The 22,150-nt window shown below is 56.0% G+C and overlaps 3 protein-coding genes across 4 annotated transcripts; 1 reads left to right on the top strand and 2 right to left on the bottom strand.

Moving 5' to 3' along the window:
• The first annotated feature begins 1,427 nt into the window (after positions 1 to 1,427).
• LOC140650332 (transmembrane protein 121-like) lies at positions 1,428 to 4,902 on the top strand. Its single transcript, XM_072858507.1, has 2 exons — positions 1,428 to 1,516; positions 3,357 to 4,902. Exon 2 carries the CDS (start codon positions 3,358 to 3,360, stop codon positions 4,294 to 4,296), a length of 939 nt encoding a protein of 312 aa, XP_072714608.1. The 5' UTR covers positions 1,428 to 1,516; position 3,357; the 3' UTR covers positions 4,297 to 4,902.
• Positions 4,903 to 6,596: 1,694 nt separating this feature from the next.
• RRP36 (ribosomal RNA processing 36) lies at positions 6,597 to 17,329 on the bottom strand. Of its 2 annotated transcripts, none has more exons than XM_072857178.1 (7): positions 16,999 to 17,329; positions 11,526 to 11,664; positions 9,380 to 9,446; positions 8,479 to 8,583; positions 8,282 to 8,356; positions 8,053 to 8,170; positions 6,597 to 7,816 (listed from the first exon to the last, which is right to left on the bottom strand). In XM_072857178.1, exons 1-7 carry the CDS (start codon positions 17,270 to 17,272, stop codon positions 7,677 to 7,679), a joined length of 918 nt encoding a protein of 305 aa, XP_072713279.1. In that variant the 5' UTR covers positions 17,273 to 17,329; the 3' UTR covers positions 6,597 to 7,676. The 2 variants fall into 2 exon arrangements, with proteins under 2 accessions (XP_072713279.1, XP_072713280.1); XM_072857179.1 differs by lacking the exon at positions 16,999 to 17,329 and adding an exon at positions 12,026 to 12,086.
• Positions 17,330 to 19,260: 1,931 nt separating this feature from the next.
• On the bottom strand, positions 19,261 to 20,104 carry LOC140649904 (neuronal PAS domain-containing protein 4-like). The gene is made up of 3 exons (XM_072857741.1): positions 19,809 to 20,104; positions 19,573 to 19,709; positions 19,261 to 19,386 (listed from the first exon to the last, which is right to left on the bottom strand). Exons 1-3 carry the CDS (start codon positions 20,026 to 20,028, stop codon positions 19,261 to 19,263), a joined length of 483 nt encoding a protein of 160 aa, XP_072713842.1. The 5' UTR covers positions 20,029 to 20,104.
• Between the last annotated feature and the right edge of the window lie 2,046 nt (positions 20,105 to 22,150).

Raw genomic sequence — 22,150 nt, 5'->3', positions numbered from 1 at the left:
GACAGAGACCCTTTGCTCCTCCCTACAGCCTGCAAGAGACTGACTTGATACTGAGTGAGACCTGGAGCTTCTGTGTCCAGCAGGAAAGATCTAGGTTTTGTTTCCGTGTTGGCTTCCTCTCTCATGCCTCACAGTGCTCTCCACTCAGCTTGAGTTGCAAGATCTCCTTTCCTTTTTGGAGGCAGGTTGCTTTGGCTGCGTTTTTTTCCCCTGCTCTTTCAGCTCTTCTGAAGATTGCTGTTTTTTTCCTGGACTAGGAGAATGATCCCACAGCCAAACTCTTTACCTTGTTGCACCTCTCTAACCCAGAGCTCTGCTCCCTTCACACAGGCCCTCCATCTACCTGCATAAACCAGCCCACGCTCACCACGGGACATGTGAGCTGAGCCTGGATGCTGGCTCAGTGTCTCCATTTGCCATGGGCACTACGGGTGGGGATTCATGTGTTCCTGGTGCCACCCAAGATGCCCCAGGGCATCCGATACAACAGGTATGGCCACCCTGTCAGCAGCTGGAGGTGAGGTGGGCTGCATTTCTGACACTCAGTGACTGTGACTGGCACTTGTCCTCTCACTCAGGTCTATGCCTGGTTTTGCTCTCAGCCCATCTCCAAAGGTCTGAGGGCCTCCCCATCTTCCAAAATACATATATTTACGATGAGCACTTCAAAGTCAGAGTGGAAATGTACTGGAAAACCTTCCCTGTGTAGCTAAGACCTAAATCAATTAGAAGCAAGCTCAGAGTTAAATGCAGTAAGCTGCTCAGGCTGATGGAAGAGCATTTGCAGAGAGAGATGTCCACCAGGGTAAGGCCCCCGGCTGTGCCCAGCCCAGCTCTACCAGTGTCCCGGAGCAGAGCTGGAGCTTCCCAGGACCCCGCAGACCGGATGGCTGGGTGCCAGGCCACGGAGGTGCATGAGTTCCCCTGCCTGCCCCACCAGCAAGGCCCCAGCGAGGAGGCGTCCCGGTCCTTCCTGGTGGGCAGCCACCGGGCAGGACCCTTGCCAGCCCGGGCTTCCCTGGGTGCCCCAGGTTTTCCTGGGCTGCGGCAGGGAGCACCCATGGGGCGGGGGGCGGGGGGCAGGGCAGAGGGGCCGGGGCAGGAGGAGGCCGTGGGGCAGGAGGTTGGCTGGAGGCGGGGAGGGAGAGGGGGTGTGTGCAGGACGTGGCCCCAGGGCGGGAGGTGGTGGGGGCAGGAGGGGAGCGGGAGGGTGCCCAGGCGGAGTAACAGGGGGGCAGCGGCGGCCCCGGGGTTGCCGGGAGGAGACGGGCAGAGGAGATCGGAGCAAGAGGGGCGGCGGGCGGTGCCGGGCGGTGCCGGGCGCTCCGGTGAGGCGGGGGCCGCCGCAGTCCCCGCCCGCCCGCCGGGAGGGGCCAAGCGCCGCCGCCGCCGCCGCCGCAGAGCCGCCTCCGGGGCGCGCCGGGCGATGCCGCGCCGGGCCCGGGGCCGCCGCCGGGGCCCCGCCGCCGCCGCCGCCGCCGCCGCCCTGCCCCGGCGCCCCGGGGAGCCGCCCGAGGTAAGCGCGGCCCGGGCGGGGGGCGGCGGGCTGCGGGCCGCGCCGGGCCCCCTCCTCGGGTCGGGCCCCCCCGGCCGGCGGGCGAGCAGGGCCTGCCCCCTCCTCCCCTGCCGACGCCCTGGGCCCTGGCCGGTGCGGGCTGGCTGCGGGCTGCCGCCCCTCGGCGGGCCGGGTGCTCGGGACGGGCAGGGCCGGGGGCGCCCGTGTGCCCAGGCACCCCACGGGGACGCAGCCCGCCGCGGGTTGCGCTTCGCCGTGGCGGGAGGCAGCGTGCGGGGCGGCCCCGCTCTGACCCCAGGGCGGGCGTGGGGACCGCCAGGCCTTGTTCGTCGGGTGGAGCAGCCTGCTGAGCTGGGGCCTGGGCTGTCTCCGGCTCCTCCAAAGGCTTGGCGAGGCCGTGGGGTGAAAGGCGGGAGAGACCCCAGCCGGGTAGCACGCTCCAGATGTGCCACATCCACCAGTTCCTCCGGGCCCGCCAGCCTCTGATCTCTCCCCCTTAGAGGCACCTGTGTCTGGCAGGCTTAGGCTTCACTGCCTCCCTCAACGTGCCAGGATGCTTCTGAGCCCGGGGATGCATGGCTGCGCATGATGCCCGCTCCCTGGGCCAAAAAAGCAGGAGTTCAGGTAGCTTGTGCTCAGGGCCCTGTGCCGTCGGTGTCAGCACTAGGAGCGTCAGTGTGCAGGGGTGACCGTTAACCGTGCAGCCTCCATCCTGCTCCCAAGCGCTTGCTCCACGGTCAAGTGCCACCCGCACGCTGCCTGCCGGGTGACCAGGATGGTGTCCTGGGGCCCCTGCACAGCCCAGGTGTGGCTGAGCGGGCTCTGCACGGGCAGCCATCGTGCAGCGCTGTGCCACACAGTCAGCAAGCCAGCTTCATCCTCATTTCAGCCGGGGCGCTGGCTCCCCTCCAGAGCAGCTGCCGAGCCATGCCCAGCGAGGCCCTGACTCCGTCCTCCCTCTGTTTCTGGCAGCAGCTGCCCGCAGCTGTGCTTGGCCAGGGGGAGGGAGCCCGACAGCCCCGGTGCCATCCAGGGCGGGCAGGGTGCTTTTGGGGACCATGCTTTGCTCTGCCCCAGCCTGGGAAAGCTGAGCATCCAGCTGAAATTGAGGGCCTGTTGCAGAGCTCCTTGTGTCCTGGAGCTGTGGGCTGGTGCTGCTTTTCCTCGCTTTCAGTTTGCCATGCTGGGGCAGCGTAGGCATGGGCAAACAGCTGTAGGCAGAGCTCTCGGGGAGCATGAGGCTGAAGGAAACTGAAGATGTTGGGCTGATTTCTTCCCTCCCACCCCACAGGACAGCCAGGCTAAAAATAATCCTTCGCCTCATGCTGTGCATGAAAATAAAGGAGACTAAAAAGAGAGTGGTCCTAGATCATAGCAGTTAAGGACCTGCTTGGGTTAAAAGCATAGGTACGGTTTCATGTGCCTTGAGGGGGAGAATATAACCAGTGCCACTGGCTGGGAAATCCCATGGAAAATAAGGCATGTACCCTTCACAGTGGCAGAGACTAACCAGCATGATGAGCTACTGGAAGAGGCAGTAGCGTCCTGCGTGCTTGAAGGCTGTCCAGCCTGCCCCACCATATCCCCATGTGCAGCCTAGGAGCTGGGTTTCAGCTAGCATGTGCCACCAGGATGGCCTGGCCAGGAGTCTCAGGAGCACTTCGGCTAGGAGTCTGCAGGTTTGGAACAAACCACGCACGTAGGATGGGAGAAGAGTCTATGAACCCCCCCCACCTTCTTTCAGCCACCCACAGTTGTTTGGGGGGGGAGAAGGGGGCCCAAGGGTGGGAATGGGGGATCCCAGCAACTTCCTGACAGCCCTGCTTGTTCCTCCATGCAGGATGGTTCCCCCACCACCTGTCAGCAAGCCCCACGTGTGCCTCTCCACTGTGCTCATCATGACCAGCCTCGTCCTCATGGATGCCTACCTGGTGGAGCAGAGCCAGGGCTCCAGGAAGCTGGGCATCTGTGTCATGGTGGCAGTGGGTGATGTGTGCTTCCTGCTGGTGCTCCGCTATGTGGCCATCTGGGTCGGGGCAGAGGTGAAGACAGCTAAGCGGGGCTACGCCATGATACTCTGGTTCCTGTATGTCTTTGTTCTGGAGATCAAAGTCTACTTTGTATACCAGAACTATAAAGCTGACCGGAAAAGCCTGGATCTCATAGCCCGCAAAGCGCTGACCTTGCTGCTCTCCATCTGCATCCCAGCCCTTTACGTGTTGTTGGTGGCCACGGAGCGCATGGAGTATGTCAGGACATTCAAGAAAAAAGAAGATCTCCGTAACCGTCTCTTCTGGGTCATTGTGGACATGCTGGACGTGCTGGACATCCAAGCCAACCTGTGGGAGCCCCAGAAGAAGGGGCTGCCGCTCTGGGCTGAGGGCATCATGTTCTTCTACTGCTACATCTTGCTCCTGGTCCTCCCTTGCGTGTCCCTCTGTGAGATCAGCATGCAAGGGATCAGCATCATGCCACACCGGATGATGCTGTACCCCATGCTGAGCATGCTCACTGTCAACATCACCACCATCTTCATCCGAGGCAGCAACATGGTCTTCTTCAGGGACGCCCGGGTCTCCAGCATCTTCATGGGCAAGAACATGCTGGCCATTGGGCTGAAGGTCTGTACGTTTGTGCAGTACCAGCGGCACCGGCACCATGCACCCCTGGGGCCAGACCTAGCCCTGCAGCACAGTGCCCAGGCCCAGCCCTCCCCAGGGCTTCACAAGTCCCGGGACCAGCCTGCCTGCCCTGAGGAGCTGGCCCAGGACAACACATGACAAGCCAGCAGGAGCCACAGCCTGGGCACGGCCATGCCTGGCCATACCTGCAAACCCCAGGCGGGCACTGAGCTCCCCGCCTGGGCAGAGGGCAATGACCCTGCTCCCTCCCTCCCTTGGTGAAGCTGCTCCAATCCCCGAGGGTCACATGGCGAGGGCCCCCCGTAGCAGCCTCCGTAAGGCCGCAGAGCAGTGTGGGACCTCAGCACCCCACCAAGTGAGATGGGCAGCAGAGCGGAGGAGGAAGCCAGGTTCACCTGCTGCGCGCCGTGTCTGGCTGGGGCCAGGCAGCCCTACCCTGCGCTGGGCTCCCCCCATCAGTGCTCCCCACACAGCACTGCCCTCTGGCCAGCCAGGGCTCAGGCCGGGGGGCTGCATGGGGACACTGCAGGCCGCCTGCCTCACTGTTGTGGTTGGCCCTGGCTCCAGCTCAGTGCTTGGCAGCAGTCTGCTCCCCACTGTGTGAGCTGGGGTCCCCATGCTGGGGGATCGAGGCCTGGGCCTCCCCCTGCCTGCCACCCCCCTCAGCCAGCTGCAGGTCGGGGTCCCAGGGTGGGGGTGACTGTCCTTTTTCTTATCTCCCTCTTTGCAATAAAAGACCCAAGCCCTGCAGCCTCCTCATGTCTGTGTCCCTGCCGGCAGGCAGGTCCCCCCAGCTCCCGTGGGTGCGTGTCCCTTGTGTGCCTAGATGTCCAGCTGTGGCTGCAGAGCACATCTGGGGGGGGCCTCGCTCAGTGACCATCCAGGCCTGGGGAGGGCATCCCAGGCACCTGGGTCTGAAGCCATTTCTCCTGGCCAGCAATTGGGAAAGGAGAGGCAGGTCCTTGTGAGAGTCTGGTGGGCTCTGAGGGTGTCACTGGGGGGGGGGGGTGTGGGGGGTGTGTGTACATATGGAAGCTTTGTCAGCCACCAGTGCCTGTGCAACCAGCTGCAGTTACATCAACTGGTGCCAGCCATGCCCAATGGCTGCCCTCCCCAAGGACACCCATAGAAAGTCCCCACACTCCACTTGGAGGGACAGCAGAGCAGGTCTGGCAGAAACACACTTCCAGGACAGCATTAGAAACAGAAGGAAAATAACCCAACTGACTCCTTGAGGCTGGGAGGCCACAGGGAAGAGCAGCTCCCCATAGAAAGCTCTCTGGAGATGTTGGAAGCATCTCCTCCTGTTGGAGCTGGTGTTGCCATGCTGCCACCTGCCCCAACACCCAGTGCCATCACAACACTGGCTGAGCTGGGCAATGCCCCAGGGAGGCCCCTGCTGCAGGGAACTGGGCAGAGAGAGGAGCTGGCAGAGAGAGACAGGCCAGTAGACTTGCTCCTCACCACTAATGTGCTGAACAGAAGCAGGTGACATCCCAGCAAGGATGTTCTCCTTGTGGGCAGGCACACAGGCCTCAGCAGGAAGGAGCCCTTTGGCTTCAGAGAGGCAGGAGGGGAAAGCAGGACCACTTTGGGGGTGCTCCCTGCTGGGCAGGACCTACCAGCAGCTGGGGATGGGACACAGGGACTCAGGAATGCTGCTCCCACAGAGGTGAGCCACCTCCAGCTTGTCCAGGCCAGTCTTCCTCCCTTCTTGCATTAAAGTACAGGCAGATGTTCGTTCAACTTTGGATTAAAAATTGAGCCCACAGAACAGCAGACCAATGCCACAAAGGGGTCAGAATAGCCTTGGGCTTTGGTGCTGCCATATCACTCCTAAAGTAACTCTCCTCTGAAAGCACAAGGATGCAGCAGGCTCTGCATTCCACATCATGAGGCAAGAAGAGAAGGAAGAAGCAGCCAGGCACAGTGCAAAGCAATAAGCCACATGCAGGTTAAAGGTAGCTGAGGATTTCCATGTGGATCTCCAAGCTGGAGACTACTGCCTTCCCCCCGTTACACTAAAACCTGTCACCAGAGCAGAACTCCCATCACCCACAGGAACTGCAGCGGAGGCAGATGCTTCAGCAACACCCTCAGGTGGGCGTGATGGAGTTGCTCATCATTCCATTTCTTGCTCACTGCAAGGCCTTTCCGCAGGCCCCACACACCAGCTGCCCACCTGCACACAGCATGGCTGCACCCAGGGAGCACTCTGCCCTGCAGAGTTGAGGTGCTCTCCCAGCACACACTCTGACCTGTCAGACAGAGATCATCTGGGTCACATCCGCATCACCTCCTCGTCAGCACAGCCACAGGAGACAGGGGCAATCAGGAGTGAGGAGAAACAGAGCTGGAGGTCAAATGTAATGTTGGAGAGAGGCATTAACTTCCGTAAGTTCAAACACTTTTGACTGTAACAGCACCGACACTGGCAATAAAGAAAAACTGACGTATTTTATTTCATACAGAATCAGTTTCCTAGAAGCACTAATAGCCCTGTAGAGACCACCTTGAGAAGCCAAGAAGAGGCAGCCCTGCTGGAGAGATCCCAGGCAGCAGTACCAGAGCAGTGAGCAGTGTGCTCCGGCTGCGAGGAAGGCCAGCCACACCAGGGGCCGCATCACAGGGTGCAGCCCATGCAGAGGGATGTGATCCTCTCCCCTTTACTCAGCACTTGTGAGACTAGATCCAATACTGCATCCAGGCTGGGCCCCCAGAAGATAGATGTTGGTCCTCTGGGCTGACTCCAGTTGAGGATGTGAAAGTTGTCAGAGGCTGGAGTACTGCAAGGAAAGGCTGAGGGAAGAGGGTTTATTCACCCTCAGGAAGAGAAGGCTTTGGGGAGACCTAACAGCATCCCTTTCCCACCCACCCCCGAGACCTATGACAAGGCTACCGAGAAGATGGAGCCAGGCACTTCACTGAGAACAAGACAATGATTATGGAGTAAAGCCAGGCAGGTGTCCTGGAGGAGGGAAAACAAAACAAACAACTTTCATCCTGAGAACTTGAAGCAGTGGTGCAGAGGCCAAGAGAGGTGGTGGCATCTGTCCTTGGACATTCCCAGACCCAACTGAAGAAGCCCTAGGCAACCTGGTCTGAAGTCAGTGCTAGCCCTGCTCTGAGCAGGCATTGTACCAGAGCCCTCGCACCTGAGGTCTCTTCCCACATCAGTTTGTGTCTGATAAGACCTGGAGCAGAGCCAGCAATGCAGGGTAGGGCTTGTGCTCTCCTAGCTAGAGGAAGAGATGAGCAGGTGCAAGGACAGAGATAGCTGTCTACACCATGTGTATCTGCATGACAGACTTGTCACCACCCAGGCATTGTGTAAACCACAAGTGAAGAGGACATTTCAGCTACAGAAAGCACTATTTCTTTTCAGCCTCTGCTCTGCTGCCTAACAGCATCACTGTCCAGCGAAAGGCAGATACTGGGGGAAAAGGGATGGCCATCTTCCAGGCCTGGCCAGGGCAGAGTGAGTCGCAGTGCCAGACAACAGCATGTCTGTCCAGCAGTCACAAGTTCTTCTGTGACGGCAGACGGCGCTTGTCTTTGATGGCATTCCTCTTCCTTTTCTTGTTCAGGAAGCTCTCCAGCTTTCCACTCCTCTTCAGCTCTGCATACTTCTCGGCTAGCTCCAATTTCCGCTTCTCAGCTGTAGAGGAGAGAGGAGCAAGGTTTTAAACTCTAGCCCAAATTATCTCTACAGACCAGCCCCTTCTCACCTCTCCCTCCCAGGCTCCAGGCCTGGCTTGTCCCTTGAGTACCAGCGCTAGAACAATCCCTCCACAGCTCTGTGGAGTATCAGGGACAACTCACTTCCAGTGCTTGGAGTCTGTTAGCAGTACTCCCTCTAGGTCTTCCTGCAGCATGTTCACACTGAGTACTTACATTTCTTTAGGAAGAAGGGTTTCTTTCCCTGCTTGGCCAATTCCCTCTGTTGTCTCTTCAACGACAGCTCCCTCTCCCTCAATTTCTGCTGTTTTTTCTGTGCCTGTTCTTGCTGTGTCTGTACAGAAAGGATGGCCTGTGTCAGCAAGTGTCTAGGCAGACCTCCGGTCACACATCCTCTCTTCTAGTGCATTGCCTCACAGGAGAGGAGATGCTGCACTGAACTCACCATGCGGTTCAGGAGCTGCTGGAGTTTCTCCTTCTGCTCCATGTTCCGGCATTTTTTCAGCTGCTTCTGAATCATCTGAAGAAGAGAGCAGAAAGCTGCATGACTGCCTGCCTACCACCTCCACTGTGAAAGGCCTTTGTGGAAGCTGCCCCTGCCAAGCAAGGTTCTTCTGGCCAAGGACAGGCACACAGCATCACCTCCTTCTCCTGCTTCTTGATGCTGTCCAGGAAGCTGTACGTCTTCATAAATATTTCAGGCTTGTACTCTCCAGACAGGTCATCAAATCGAGGGTCTCTGTGGACCTGAAGGCAGGGAAGACAGAGGTAAGAGCTGTGGCCAGGATTACCTGTTAATAGCCTGCTTACTCTCCTTCCATGGATCAGACCTTGTCACTTGTTTTACTAGCAATATTATGCACCCACCATTGAAAACATCTGAGTCCAATATCAAAGCAGCAGTCCCTCACAAAGTCATCATGCCTGCATCCAGTCTACCAAGCAACAGGCATTTCCATATGCAAGTCTACCACCCAGAAGTAGCCAATTCAAGGAACAGCAGCATGAATGCTGCCTCCAAACACCTGCAACTCCCAGACCAAGAGCTGGCTGAACATGTGTTGTCAAGGTGATGGATTTGGGCATTCAAACCTATCTAGATTTTCACAGATTACCTGGGTCGGGTCATACAAAGAGAGACACAACATCCAGCAATGATAAAGTTATATTCAGATTAGAAACTGGATGGACATTTGAACTTCCAATGCGATTAGTACTGAACAATGACCATAGCTTGCAGTGCAATTGTCATTGGTGGCAGCCATTACATCTTCTAGAAACACTTGGGTCTCAAATGTTCAAGTTACTCCTCAAGTTGTGCATTACACAGGGCAGCAAGTTATACAGAGAGGAGCTGCTCCTGCACCCAATCTCTTGTTCTCCCCAGAGACTCACTAGCACTACCTGCGCTCACCAGACAGTGGTCCAAGCCCTATCCTCTAGAAACAGCCTGTGTAGTCTTCAGCAGCCCCACTACCATGTCTGTGCCCTATTGGCATCACTAAGGGAAGCCAGCTCCTGAACTGGGGAGGGGAGCACCCACCTTCTTTGTAACAGAGACGACTTGTCGCAGAAAAGGTACAGGCTTCTTAGCAGACATCTCCAATGGCCTGAAAAAGAGAAAAATGTATTTAAGAGGAGCAGAGGACAGAATAAGGCCCAGGCTAACGTGTCAGGATGTTAGCCAGATCCTCAGGAGAACATCACTGCACAGTGCCAAAACGGCAGACTCTCCCATGCAATCCTCACCATGATACCTACAGAGAACAAAGAGGTGACTTGGTCAAGATCCAGACAAGGCTATTGCAACCAAATGATCTGTAAATGCGTGGTTAAAACAATCCTACATAAAACTTGATACAGCTCCACTGTATGAAGCTAAAACCCACCACCTGCATCAGTAAATGCGCCATACTCAATTATTCCTCTCCCTCTCCATGTTTTCATTTGTCATGCAACAATCCTCTCCTATTCCTGGCCCACCAACTCATTCACTCTGGACTAATACTTACACCGAAAGGTGAGACCAAAGTTGGGAATTTCTGCACTGACCTGGTAATTACAAAGACAGGCCAATTCTACTGTGGTCAGGCTCAGTGAGAAAGCACACGATAAAGACAAGTAAAGAGAAGGTCAGCCCCCAGGAATAAGGGCCGTACATCTTACGGTACATATCCCAAAAGATACTTCAGAGTGACTCAGGACCATGAGGACCATGGTGGCAACCAATTAAGCGAACAAGTTCTCCTTGCAACATAGGTCTTTAGAGCTTGATGCTTTAGGTGTACAAGGGAGACAGTACAAGGTGGGAGAATGGGGTATTACTCTCCCCATATTACTTGGATGCTGTGTCCTGCGATTTGTCAGTACATCAGGTAAGCTATTAGAAACATGAAAAGACCTGTGAACCAGCTGCGGAAAGCACCCACAATGGGGGCATTATACCCACATTCAGCAACACAGTAACCCCAGGGCAGGAACATAAAAAACCCTGCAGGCATAATTAAGTTTTCCAAATCCCACTTAGGGCAGTATTCAGTGTATTTTCATGTCCACTGATGGGACTACACCTCTGAACAATGCTCTCGAGCCAGCTCAGTTCCAGGATTTCCCTGCAGTCTTTTTTTTTTTTTTTAAGAAGCTCACTCCCATAACAAAAACATGAGAGAAAGCATGTGGGATTTACAGTGATGCATCACTTAAAAGATTAGGGGAATTAAATAAAAACAGAATTATACAAACTGTGTGGCAGAAATAAGAGACACTGCGTGAAGATGTTGCACTACACAAAATCCCTCCGACTCTTGGGTAAAAGGTAAAGCAGAAACATTACTCTAATCAACTGTTTACGGCATAAGAAATATGTATTCAGCAGAGATTCAGAAATAGGTTAGGGAATGCCAGTGTAACAGAGGAAACCTGTTCAAATCACTTAGATACAACTCTGGGGACTGAAAACCAGCTAACTACTGCAAATAAAGGGTAATGTTATAATGGTTGTTACCAGTGGGGGCCTGTGGAGGACTGTAAAAAGATCTGATGGTTTTTATTGTGTTGAATACATTTGACAGTCACCACATCAATAGCACCTACAGAGTATGCAAATAGGAGACGTAAAGACCACTCCACTGAGGACAGGAAAAAGTCTGCAACGATAAGTACTGTAGAGGAGAAAAAAAGGAAAATCAACACAGACAAGCCACAGATGAGATGACAGCAGAAGGATGAATGAAATTCCAGAACAATTAGCTGTCACTGCAACTCCAGCCAGCATGAGCCAGGCAGAAGATGCTGATAAGCTGGAAGAGGTTTAGAAGACAGCAGGGTAACTATTTCAGGGCCCAGGTGACACGAGTAAAGCACTATCAGACAGCTTAAGAGACACATACCATGCCGTGGGTTAAAAGTGCCTTAATACAGGGGGTGTAAAGGAATTGAGTGCCGATTTAACTATCAAGTCACAGGTGGCTGCTGGGGATTTGAACAGGATAGGATATTAAGAGCTCTGAAACAGCAACAGACCATTCCCAAATGAAACACTATAGTGAAAGGCATTATTGTGTAGCACATTAAAGGAGATTGACACCAGCTCCAAGGCAATGGAAACACTGTGAGCAGCTCCCAGCATAACTTCTGGAGTGCAGAGAGCACACATACACATTTTTCTGATCACAAAAGAACCTCTTTACCCCTTTTTGCTTTGTTGCTGCTTCAACGTAGCTTTGGTAGGTTTTGCAGTTTTCTTCCCACCAGTCACCTGCTTGCACACTCTTGTTCTCATATCACTCTGCACCCGCAGTAGTTCCTCAAAAGACATGTGAGATTGATCTAGAAGAGAGCGCAGGACACACCTGAACCAAACAGCTTCTCAAGGCACTTCCCACCCCCAAATTCCACCAAGAGGGATGTCTCAGAGCCTGAGACAGTAACATGAGCACAGTGGTGTCATACCTATACAACTGCATAGCAGAAAGAAGCCACTGCATCTCTCAGCCTTTGATTTCTCTCTCATTAATCACTGCAGCCTTTAGCACTAGAATAGTCTCCCCCTCTCCCCAACATGTCTTTGCTTCTCTCTCAACTCAGTAGCACACACAAGACCAGTTCAGAGTTTTTACCTGGTATAAAGAGCAGTACAAGCTCTGCACTGGGCTGTATTTTGGCTGCATTACACATTCTAAGGGCTCACCTCTCAGTCCTGACTCTTTCACTTTAACAGACCGTTCTTGTCCCATCGCCTTTAAATGGGTATCATCACATCTCTCACACCATGAGACCAGCCAGAAGGTGCAGGAAAACCATGTGGCCTGTTCAGTCTGTCTGTTAAGACTCAGAGACAGTCTCTCCCCACTGCACATCCGCCATAGCTCTGCTCAGTCTGCAATGAAGCGATTCCCATGGCAGAGCCTCCTCAGCGCCCCCGAGGCCTGTAAACTACTGAAGTACCGACATTCAACCTTTACCATCTCACTACCAATAGGAATAGCTTATAGCCTGATTCACTGGGGGAAGAACAAAACCCCACAACACCAAAAATCAGTTTCATATTCTAGCCTTGCTGTGAGCTCCCCACAGTGTTATTTACACCTTGCATTTCATAAAATATTCCTTCTCCCCTCTGACTGCTGACCAACACAAATAACACAAGAAACAGCAAAACCAATTCTACCCAAAGTGCTGATGAATGCATACGATATTCTTCTGGAATTTTCTGTTGCTATGTTTCTTTAATATCCCTCAGTGACAGTAATCTTTAACACTTCTTATAACCACAATGCAAAAATATTATCAACAATTCCTTCTGGATTTACACCTCTGGGTGCTGTGTTCAGGACTAGCAATCAGAAAACACTTCTTAAGGCAGCACTTGGATATGCTCATTCCGTTCTCTGGATGATGGCAGAGGCAAGAAGGAACAGGAGGGTTTGCACTGGCTCCCTTCTAAAGGAGAAAGTCTTGGCAAACACCACCTGGGTAGTGTTTGCCTGCTCAACACCTCTAAGCAGTGACAGGCACACAGTCTTTCTAAGCCTTTGCAATACTATGCGTTTGGCACAAAATACCCCAGCTGTGGCCTAGCAAAAACACTCACATCCTGCCTGTGGTGGGTTGACCCTGGTTGGATGCCAGGTGCCCACCAAGCCACTCTATCACTCCCCTCCTGAGCTGGACAGGGGAGAGAAAACAAAGAAAAGCTCATGGGTCGAGATAAGGACAGGGAGAGATCACTCACCAATTACCAGCATGGGCAAAACAGACTTGACTTGGGGATAAATAATTTAATTATTACCAATCAAATCAGAGTAGGGCAATGAGAAATAAAACCCAAATCTTAAAACACCTTCCCTCCACCCCTCCCTTCTTCCTGGGCTCAACTTCACTCCTGATTTCTCTACCTCCTCCCCACTGAGCAGTGCAGGGGGATGGGGAATGGGGGTTGCAGTCAGTTCGTCACACATTGTCTCTGCCACTTGCTCTCTTCGCCTGCTCCAGCATGGGATCCCACCCATGGGAGACAGTCCTTCACGAACTTCTCCAACATAGGTTCTTCCCATGGGCTGTAGTTCTTCAAGAACTGCTCCAGCATGGGTCGTTTCCACGGGGTGCAGTCCTTCAGGAACAGATTGCTCCAGCGTGGGTCCCCCACGGGGTCCCAAGTCCTGCCAGCAAACCTGCTCCAGCACGGGCTCCTCTCCCCACAGGTCCTGCCAAGAGCCTGCTCCAGTGCAGGCTCTCTACAGGGGCACATGCACCTGCTTCAGCATGGGGTCCTCCATGGGCTGCAGGGGGACAGCCTGCCTCACCGTGGTCTTCACCATGGGCTGCAGGGAAATCTCTGCTCCAGTACCTGCAGCACCTCCTTCTCCACTGACCTTGGTGTCTGCAGAGTTGTGTCTCTCACACATTCTTACTCCTCTCTACTGCCTGCTGTTCTGCAGCAGTTTTTTCCCCTTCTTAAATATGTTATCACAGAGGCGCTACCACTGTTGTTGGTACAGCCACTGGCCAAGGCTGAGCTAATGGGACATGGGGGAAGCTTCTGGCACCTTCCCACAGAAGTAACCCCTGTAGCCCCCTTGCTACCAAAACCTTGCCATGCAAACCCAATACAGTGCCCCATGATGCAAGGTTCCTGCACACTCTGCCCAAATCTGCTGCCAAATTCAGGAATCAACATGAGGCCAGTCACATTGGCTCAGAGCATGGACTCATCATCTCAGTCACTCTCATCTTGGCAATAACCAAGACTTTCTGCTTCAGAATCTACTCACATCATCCAGAAAACATAATGAGCATATCCAAGTGCTGCCTCAAGAAATGTTTTCTTTGTGCTTGTTCTGAACATCCAGGAACTCTGCTTTGTCAACACTTGTTAGTCCTCTGAGGAGGCTTAAGAGAACACCGTATATCCAGTTTGCTGCACAAGGGACAAAGGAAATGTGAATACAGCACTATTTCATTACACTGCTTCCCCAAAACACCCTTCCCACTTATCTTACTGCAGTTTGATACCCTCTCTTGCTTGGGCTCCCGCAAACACCCTTGTCCCCTATCTTCTTCAGGATGACAGCACTGTCGCCCCTTCTAATCTCCCTCAGGTTTTCCATCTTTCCCCGTGTCACTCCTGTACAATCACTTATTGCCTGCCTGCCCAGAACATGAAATCATCTTCAGACCAAAGAACTGTGCCCACATTCAGATAAGAGCTGAGTGCCAACCAGCTCAGCAATTTAAAATAATCACGCTGTTGCGGTTCACGGGGACTTAAGAAAACCAATACATTCTACGACTTAGACAAGAGCATCTGATCTGTCACCACGCTGTTCAAATTCAGTGCAGATAGCTTTAGACTGCTGCACTATAGGAAAAATCTGTGCCAATTACACAAGTTACTGGGGTATAGAGCAATTAATCACTATATAGGGCAATATTTGAGTATCACTGAGTACTCAAAGCATCACCAAACAGACAAATGAAAGACTCTGAGCAAGAACAATCAAAAGGGCAAAGAAAGCATTAAAGGAAAAGAAGAATGATGTGGAAGCTACTTTAACATTTCATGAAGACAGACAAGACACTATCACTTGCACTACAATACTCCATTTGTCTGCAATTCCAAAACAATACTGTTAAAATAGTAAGGGCTTAAAAGATGTCAATGAAAATGAGATAAAGACACCATATAAATAGATGCAACATTTAGCAAAGGATTAGAAAAGAGATTTGGTATAAATCAGACAAAGCAAAGGCATGCAGAGCTTCCACTGATAAAATATTTAAATACTGGTACGGAATACCAGACCAGACTCGACTACCCAAAACTTAATGGGGAAAGTGCTTTCCACACAGTAGTATCAGTCCATGAAATACATACTACTATCTATTTGTAGGAGACTGAATTAGCCACTCGCATTGATAAAGACATCATTTGACATCAGCATAAAAAAAAAGAAGCCTGTTTTGGAGCAGAAGTGAATGGTCCCAGCAGGCGTTCACTGCTGGGTAGCAGATTTGGCAACTGTGTGCATGAAAAGGTTGCTGGCTTCCTGCTCCAAAGTGGCTGGTCCCATCCACAGCCTCTGCACAAGGAGAGTTCATGATCCTTAAAATCTGTGCTGATGGGTTCTCCACCAAAATACCTATTAAAAGACAGGATTAGCTTACTTCCCTTGTTTCTTGCATTCTTTCTTGAGACTTTAATTTCCTAATATTTTTTTTCATTCCTTTTTCCCCCTAGAATATAATTTACCTTTTCTGTGCTGTCTCTAAAGTCCATTTCATCTTCCCTCCTGCCCTTTTTTCCTTTCCTCCATTACTTTGTGGATTGTTTCCTCTTCTCTCCACCTCTTGCTAAGGTACTGTTACCTGCTGATAACATGGGCATTTCCTGCTCACCAGCACAGCCTCCCCAGGTTTCCTCTCCTCCCGCAGACTCCTGTGACACATGGACACCTCATACCTTTCTCAGCTGAAGCTGTTGAGAACTACACAGCCTGCTGAGCACATCAAAAAGCATCCAGGATGCAAAAACAGATGGCCTAAGAAACGGCTTGTATCTGCCCAGTCATTCCCCACTGAGACAAACTTAGTGCTGGACTCTAATATAACTACTTCTGTTCCAGAAACGAGAGGGCCCAGACAGATGGTAAAAGCAAAATTGCTGTTCCCATTCACATCCAACTGTGGGAAGGACAGGGTGACTGTCAGTGGTCTTCTCTCTGAGCTTTGCTAAAGCTCACCACTAAGAGAAGAAAACAAAACACCCACAGATGGGGGCGCACCCCACCCAACACTGGAATCCTCTTCCTGAAAGCCCACCTCTAGATGAGGTGTGCCTCCCCCACAGCCCCACACACCCACAGCAAGGAGACCCCTCTCACAAGACAACCAGTAACTTCTCACACCTGTGACAAACCATGCCATGCCATGTATTTAACAGTATTTAACACAGACGTCCATTCCCTCACAATCCTCTTCAAGGGCCTTTGACATATTTCTCATCAGGTTTTCATTCTCACCTTGATCATTTTAAGACAAGGAAACCACGCTGCATATACTGCTGCAGATGGGAACAACCCCCTCAATACACTGAGCCCAAGCACCACCACTGTTGCCACAGCTATGCACCACCTGGTTCTTCCCGTTTAGCTGTCCTGTTGAGGACCTTTCAAGCTCCTGCATATCGACACTTGCAGAGAGCAACTGTCCTTGAGAAGATATACGAGATCTTCTGCAGACGGGCAAGGTGACTGGGGAGACGAGGAAGAGGCCCCTGTAAGTTTTTGTGCTAGAGACCTCTCAGACAGCTCAAACCCAAAGGCTGCTGTTGATCCTGAGTTCATCCCCTGGGCAGGGCCGGTGGGGGAGGGACGCGGGAGGATGAAGGAGCGGGCACAGGGAAAGGGACCAGGCCGTTTGCCAAGTCGCTTCCCACCCAATGGGCGGCAGTGACGCCCCGACCGCGTCGCGACACGCACTATCGTCTGGGGGACCCCGGGAACCGCAGCCGCGCAGGCCGCGCCCGGCCTCCGGGCCTTGCGAGCGCGCCGCGCCAGCGGCCCCGAGGACGGGCGGCGAGCCCCGGGCTGGGGACCGCCACCTTTCCCGGAGGGCGCTCCCACCCCGCAGGGCCCGCCTGAGCGGGGCAGCCTTTGCCTTTACCTCTCCCGCCAGCCCCCGCCTCCTCCTCCGCTCCGCTGCCCGCGCCGTCGGCCCCCGAGGGGCTCCCGCTGTCGTCGGAGCTCTCGCCCTCCGCCGCCTTCAGCCTCCCGAGGGGCTGCTCCGCGGCCGCCGGCGCGCTCCGGCGCAGAGGCCGCCCTACTGCCGCCTCCTCCTCCTCCTCATCCTCCGCGGCGGCGGCTCTTCTCCATCCCGCCGCCTGGGCCCGCCAGTCTCGCCGGGGCCGGCCCCCCGCGCCCTCCTGACGCGGCCGCATCGCCGCCCGCTCCCAGCAGCAACGCGCGGCACCGGGCCCCCGCCAGCCCCCCCGGTCCCCCCGCCCCTCGGGGCGCCGCTCCCGCACGGCCCCCGCCCCGCCCGGGCCGGGCCGGCCGCGAGCCGGCAGCAGACGCGGCAGCAGACGCGGCGAGGGCGCAGAGCGCACGCGGGACCGGAAGCGGCGGGGCAGAGAGCGACGGCGCACGCGCAAACAGAACCAGGTGAGGCGGGGGGAAGGGGCGTTTATTGGCGCGGGCAGGGCGCGCAGTGCGCGTGCGCCGCGAGGGGCCCCGCCCCCTCCAGCGCGTCGCCCAGGTGACGGGCCCGGCCGGCGTCGTGCGGGCCGGGGGGGAAGGTGAGGGCCTCGGGCCAGGGCCAGGCCGGAGCGGCGGCGGGCGGCGAGAGGCTGTCGGCCAGGGCGCGGAGCTGTGCGGCCAGCAGGCTGAGCTCCCGTCCCGGCGGCAGCGGCGGGGCGGCGGCAGGCGCGGGCGGCGGCGCCGTGGTAGGGGGCGTGGGGCGGTGCTGTCGGGCGCGCAGGTAGGCCGCCTCCTCCTCCCTGCAGCGGACGCAGGGGTGAGGGGCGGCCCGGGGGCACGGCACCGCTCTGCCCTCCTCCCCGTTTGAGCCCTCACCTGAGGCAGCGGCTGGTGCAGGTGATGGCGTGGCCCCCGCCGTCCCGCCGCGCCGACACGCGGAGCCAGGCCCAGGTCTGGTCCCTGCGCAGCACCCGCAGCACTGCTGTCCCTGCTGCGGCCCCGGCCCCGGCCCCGAGCGCTGCGGGCAAGGGGCTGCATTAGCCTGCGGCGGGGCACGGCGCCCCCGGTTGCCAGGGCAGAGCGGCATGCTGCCTGTGGACCCCGCAGGCTGCCCTGATGGGGTCTGTAGTCAGTCTGCCGCTCTGGCCCCAGCGGGACAGAAGCCAGAGGTAGTGGAGTCAGGTCCGTAACAGTCCTGCCCTCTCAAAAAGCTGGGTCTCAAGCGGACTCGTCCCTCCTCTCTGGGCTGTGGCAAAGCAGGGTTGCCCATGTTCCCAAGCTTGGAAGCTACCTGTGATCTTATAGAGAGTGTATGGGGCGTGTAACCAATTCTCTGCTTCGTCCTTTTTAGAGCAAGGAGCCACAGCAGACCAGACTAAATTAACTTTGTTTCTGTTGTCCTGGACAGCTAGGTTTAAGGTGTAGCCAGACCACGTAGCCAGAGAAAGACACGCATGTTCCCAGGCCTGACACTCACCCACAGCCCTGTGCTGGGCGGCTGCTAGGTCAGCATCCTCGGGGTGCAGGAGGCTGTACCACGACTGACCGATTAGTTCCTCCCTGCGGTAGCCAAGGTGGTAGGTGACACTGGGGAAGACAAGGGGAATGGGGACTGAATGCTTTGCAGGGTCTGCACCGTGTCAGCAAGGAGCAGCTGTTGCATGATGGAAGAGAGAGAAAAACAACAGGGGTACAGAAATGAGTTGCAAATGAGGGAGGGAAGAGGCTTGGGAAGCGTCTGGGAGAGTCTCACTGCTTGCACAGGGTTCAGCCTGTATCCCACACACACGCTTGTTGAAGGGAAATGATCCTTGCTGCCTGAGATGTACAGTTGGGGCTGTGGTGCAAGCAGGCACCCCTCACCTCTCCGTGACATCAGTAAATGTCATGTCTAGGATGTGCATGCTCTGGAATAGGTCGTCTTGGGAATGGGCATCGCTGTCTGCAGGCAACCGCGTGACTGGCGTGCAGAGGGCCAGGAAGGCTGCGGTGGAGGGGGAGGCTGGCCAGTGCAGGGCTGTGAAGCGCCCGTGCACTGCCACGGCCCGATTCCCACCGTGCTGCAGCCGGAAGGCCTTGGACGTGCACATCTCGCTGACAAACGTGACTTCTGCAGGGAAACGAACCTGGGGCTTGTCAAGGGCTCCCTCACTGCTCCCAGCAGGGCTGGCCCTGGTTCTCTGACCGCAGCCACAAAGGGCCAGAGCAGGGCGGCAGCATCTATAAGATGCTAGCCGAGGCCTCCCTTACCCCTGCCGGGCTCCTCCTGGGCGAGGAGGAGCTTCTTGTGCACGTCCTCGTGCGCTCGCCCATCTAGGATGTCAAAGACCGTGTCCCCCTGGCCGAGCAGCTCCACCTGATAAAGAGGGGGCTGCTGTCATGGACTGTGCCTGCACTGGTTGGCCATGCCCTGGCACCACAAGCATGCAGCCCACTGGAGCCACAGGCTAGCATCTGCTGGGGCAGCGTGCCATGCACGCAGTAAAGGCACCAGGACAGGCACAGGGACAGTGACGGCAAATGGCCAGTGGGCAGGCCTTACCATGGAGAGGCCCAGCACCTGAGCCACATTCTCTGAGATGTAGACCAGCTTGCCGTTGGCCGAGAGCACAAGCAGAAACCCCGGCAGCAGGGAGAGCAGCTCCGTGCCGAGGGCGGGTCCCACAGGAGGAGCCGAGTCTGCAGGGGGAGCACAGGGTGAAGCGCTGTCTTGATGGGGCAGGAGCAGTGCCCCACACAGAGCCAAGCTGGCATGGGGTACAGCAGTGCCATGGGTACCTGGAGGGAACAGCTGAGCCCCCCGCAGCCGGAGGCACACCAGGGCCATGGTGTGGAGGTAGGACAGCCGCTCCTTCTCCCGCGTGGAGATGGGCAGCAGGGAGCGCAGTGTCTGCAGCTCCACGTTGATCTGGTCCCGGCGAGCCTTGGAGGCACTCTTGGTTGACCTGCAAAGGCAACCGTCTGGGGAGACCTGTCCAGGGAGGGAGAGGGGCAGCATTCCCTGCCCACTGCTACGGGGAGAATTGCAAGCTCGGGGACATGGAGTGGAGATGCTCCCCTAGAGAGGCTCAGTGCCCACGCCAGCTGCCTCTAGGAGAGCAGACCTTTGGTGGCTGTTTCGGTGCAGCAGGCGCAGGCAGAGGTGCTCACGGCTGCTTAGGGGGAGACGCTGCTGGCATGGCTGGTGCCCCTCTCGCTGAGGGCCAGGTTGGACAATGACCTGTGCTTTGGGGGGGAGCCCGAGTGACACAACCTCCCCACCAAACCCTGCAAGGATGGAAACTGCATCCAGTGCCAGAATGTGAGCCCATTGCGTCTGCCTTTACTCTTCAACCACCTGAAACCCCTCTGCCCCTCCAAACTCCCGCAGCTCCTCCCCATGCGCCGGCTGGCAGCCCCACTGTCCCAAGCTGGTGCCAGCCCCTTGCAAGGGCCATCGGCCACTATGCAAGCTGGCCTGGGGCTCTCCCCAGCTAGGAGGCCATCACAGCCCCGTAGGCGGGAGGTGGTAGGGAGCTCACCTGAATGGCTTCGAGGCATCGGGCGCCTGCTTGCCTCTCCTGGGCAGGCAGCTCATCTCTGTCTGCAGCGGCCTGTGGCAGCGGCTGCAGAAGATGGTCATGGTGCCGGCACTAGGATGCCTGAAGCTGGCAGCGCACCGTTGCCTCCTTCGCCTCTGGCTGTGTCTGAACCTGCTGACCCTACTGCTCCTGGCCTCCTTTTGTACCCTCCTGGGGCGCAGGGGCCAAGCTGCTCACGGAGAGAGTTACCTCTCGTGACGCAACTCCAAACAGCTCAGGCTATTTTTAGAAGGCAGGCTGCTAAAAATAGCCCTTGCAGCCGGCTGCAATCTGAGAGGGGAAGCAATAAAAGGAAGCCAGGGTCTTTAAAGCAAACCTGGCTGCTCAGGAGGGGGTGATGATGAAGGTAGCAGGGATCCCCCTGTGGGGCACACATCCGCCCAGCTCCTGGCCCACAGTTTCCAGCTCAGCAGAAGGTCCATGATGGGATGAAGGCTTGTGGCTAGTCTACCCGCCCAGCAGCTGCTCTCCAGCATCACTGATGACTGAGCTGGGTGCTGGGAGAGGGAGCTGATATGCCAAGAAAATGCACTGGAGGCATCTGGACCAAGGAGGCGAGCAGTGTCCCATCCCCAGGTCTGCAGCAGGGTCCTGGCAGAGGGAGGTCAGGGCCACAGCGCCCCTGAACCTGAGAGACCCCTTGAAGCGTAGTGGGGTGCCTGTGCCTCTCTGGTGAGCCCCTTCTTTACTTCCCAGAGAAGCCTTCTCCCCACCAAAGGTTTGCCCTCCTAGAGGCAGCTGGCATGGGGCACTGAGCCTTTCTAGGGCCTGTTGTCTCCACTCAATGTCCCAGAGACTGTGATTCTCCCCAGAGAAGCCCTGCTGACAGCCATTCATGGACAGAGCCAGGAGCACCTTGGGGAGCCTCTATGCTCAGCACCACGCTGCCCAGCGCAGTGAGCCTGGGTGGTCTGCGGGTGTTTCCTGGTGCCTGGCACCCTACAAGGAGAGTAAGCTTGGTGCTTCAGTGCTGGGGAGGGGGATGCCATGGCAAAAAAACTTCCAGCATTTCATGGCATGGCTTGAGGGAGAACCTGTGGCTGAGGGAGGTGGCTGAGCAGAGGAGACAGACATGGACAACGCATGGGAGATGCCCTCACAGGTAACCTGCAGGTGCCAAGGACCACAAAGGGGGATTCCAGGCTGGGGGTGCTCTCCCTGAGCCAGATGTCCTGTTAGCACACCCTGGCTCCCTTCAGGCCCCAGCCCTGTCATTGATGCTCGTCACCCACCACAGCAGGGTGCTGCCAGTACATGAAGAACAAGCTCTTGTCACAACTGTGGTGCCTTCTGTTCTCTTGCCATGGGGTTTTCGCTGCTCTTGTGCCACTCCAGGCTGCTCCGTTGCACCTGCACTGGTCACCTCCCACAGGCTGAGGAGCCCAGGCACCTCTGCAACCTTATGCTGCTGGATGAGCAGCACTTGACCCTGGCTACAAGCCAGCCGTCAGGGCCTGGGCCCTCTGCCACCCCTTCCCGACACGCAGCCACCACCATCTCACGGTTGCCCTCCAACTTTACGTCCCAGGGAACAAACAC

This window comes from Ciconia boyciana, chromosome 3, assembly GCF_034638445.1.
Source record: "Ciconia boyciana chromosome 3, ASM3463844v1, whole genome shotgun sequence".
NCBI classification, from domain to species: domain Eukaryota; kingdom Metazoa; phylum Chordata; class Aves; order Ciconiiformes; family Ciconiidae; genus Ciconia; species Ciconia boyciana.
Note: the sequence above shows the minus strand (reverse complement) of the source record. Positions and strands in the feature narration are given on the sequence as shown.

Coding starts and splice junctions, on each gene's coding strand:
- LOC140650332 (XM_072858507.1), top strand. CDS start 3,358: ATGGTTCCCCCACCACCTGTCAGCAAGCCCCACGTGTGCCTCTCCACT.
- LOC140649904 (XM_072857741.1), bottom strand. CDS start 20,028: ATGCTGCCCCTCTCCCTCCCTGGACAGGTCTCCCCAGACGGTTGCCTT. Junction 19,710..19,808: donor GGCTCAGCTGTTCCCTCCAG/GTACCCATGGCA, acceptor CTCCCCCTGCAG/ACTCGGCTCCTCCTGTGGGA. Junction 19,387..19,572: donor AGGTGCTGGGCCTCTCCATG/GTAAGGCCTGCC, acceptor CCTCTTTATCAG/GTGGAGCTGCTCGGCCAGGG.
- RRP36 (XM_072857178.1), bottom strand. CDS start 17,272: ATGCGGCCGCGTCAGGAGGGCGCGGGGGGCCGGCCCCGGCGAGACTGG. Junction 11,665..16,998: donor GGCGGGGGCTGGCGGGAGAG/GTAAAGGCAAAG, acceptor GCTCTCTTCTAG/ATCAATCTCACATGTCTTTT. Junction 7,817..8,052: donor ACCCTTCTTCCTAAAGAAAT/GTAAGTACTCAG, acceptor TCTCCTCTACAG/CTGAGAAGCGGAAATTGGAG.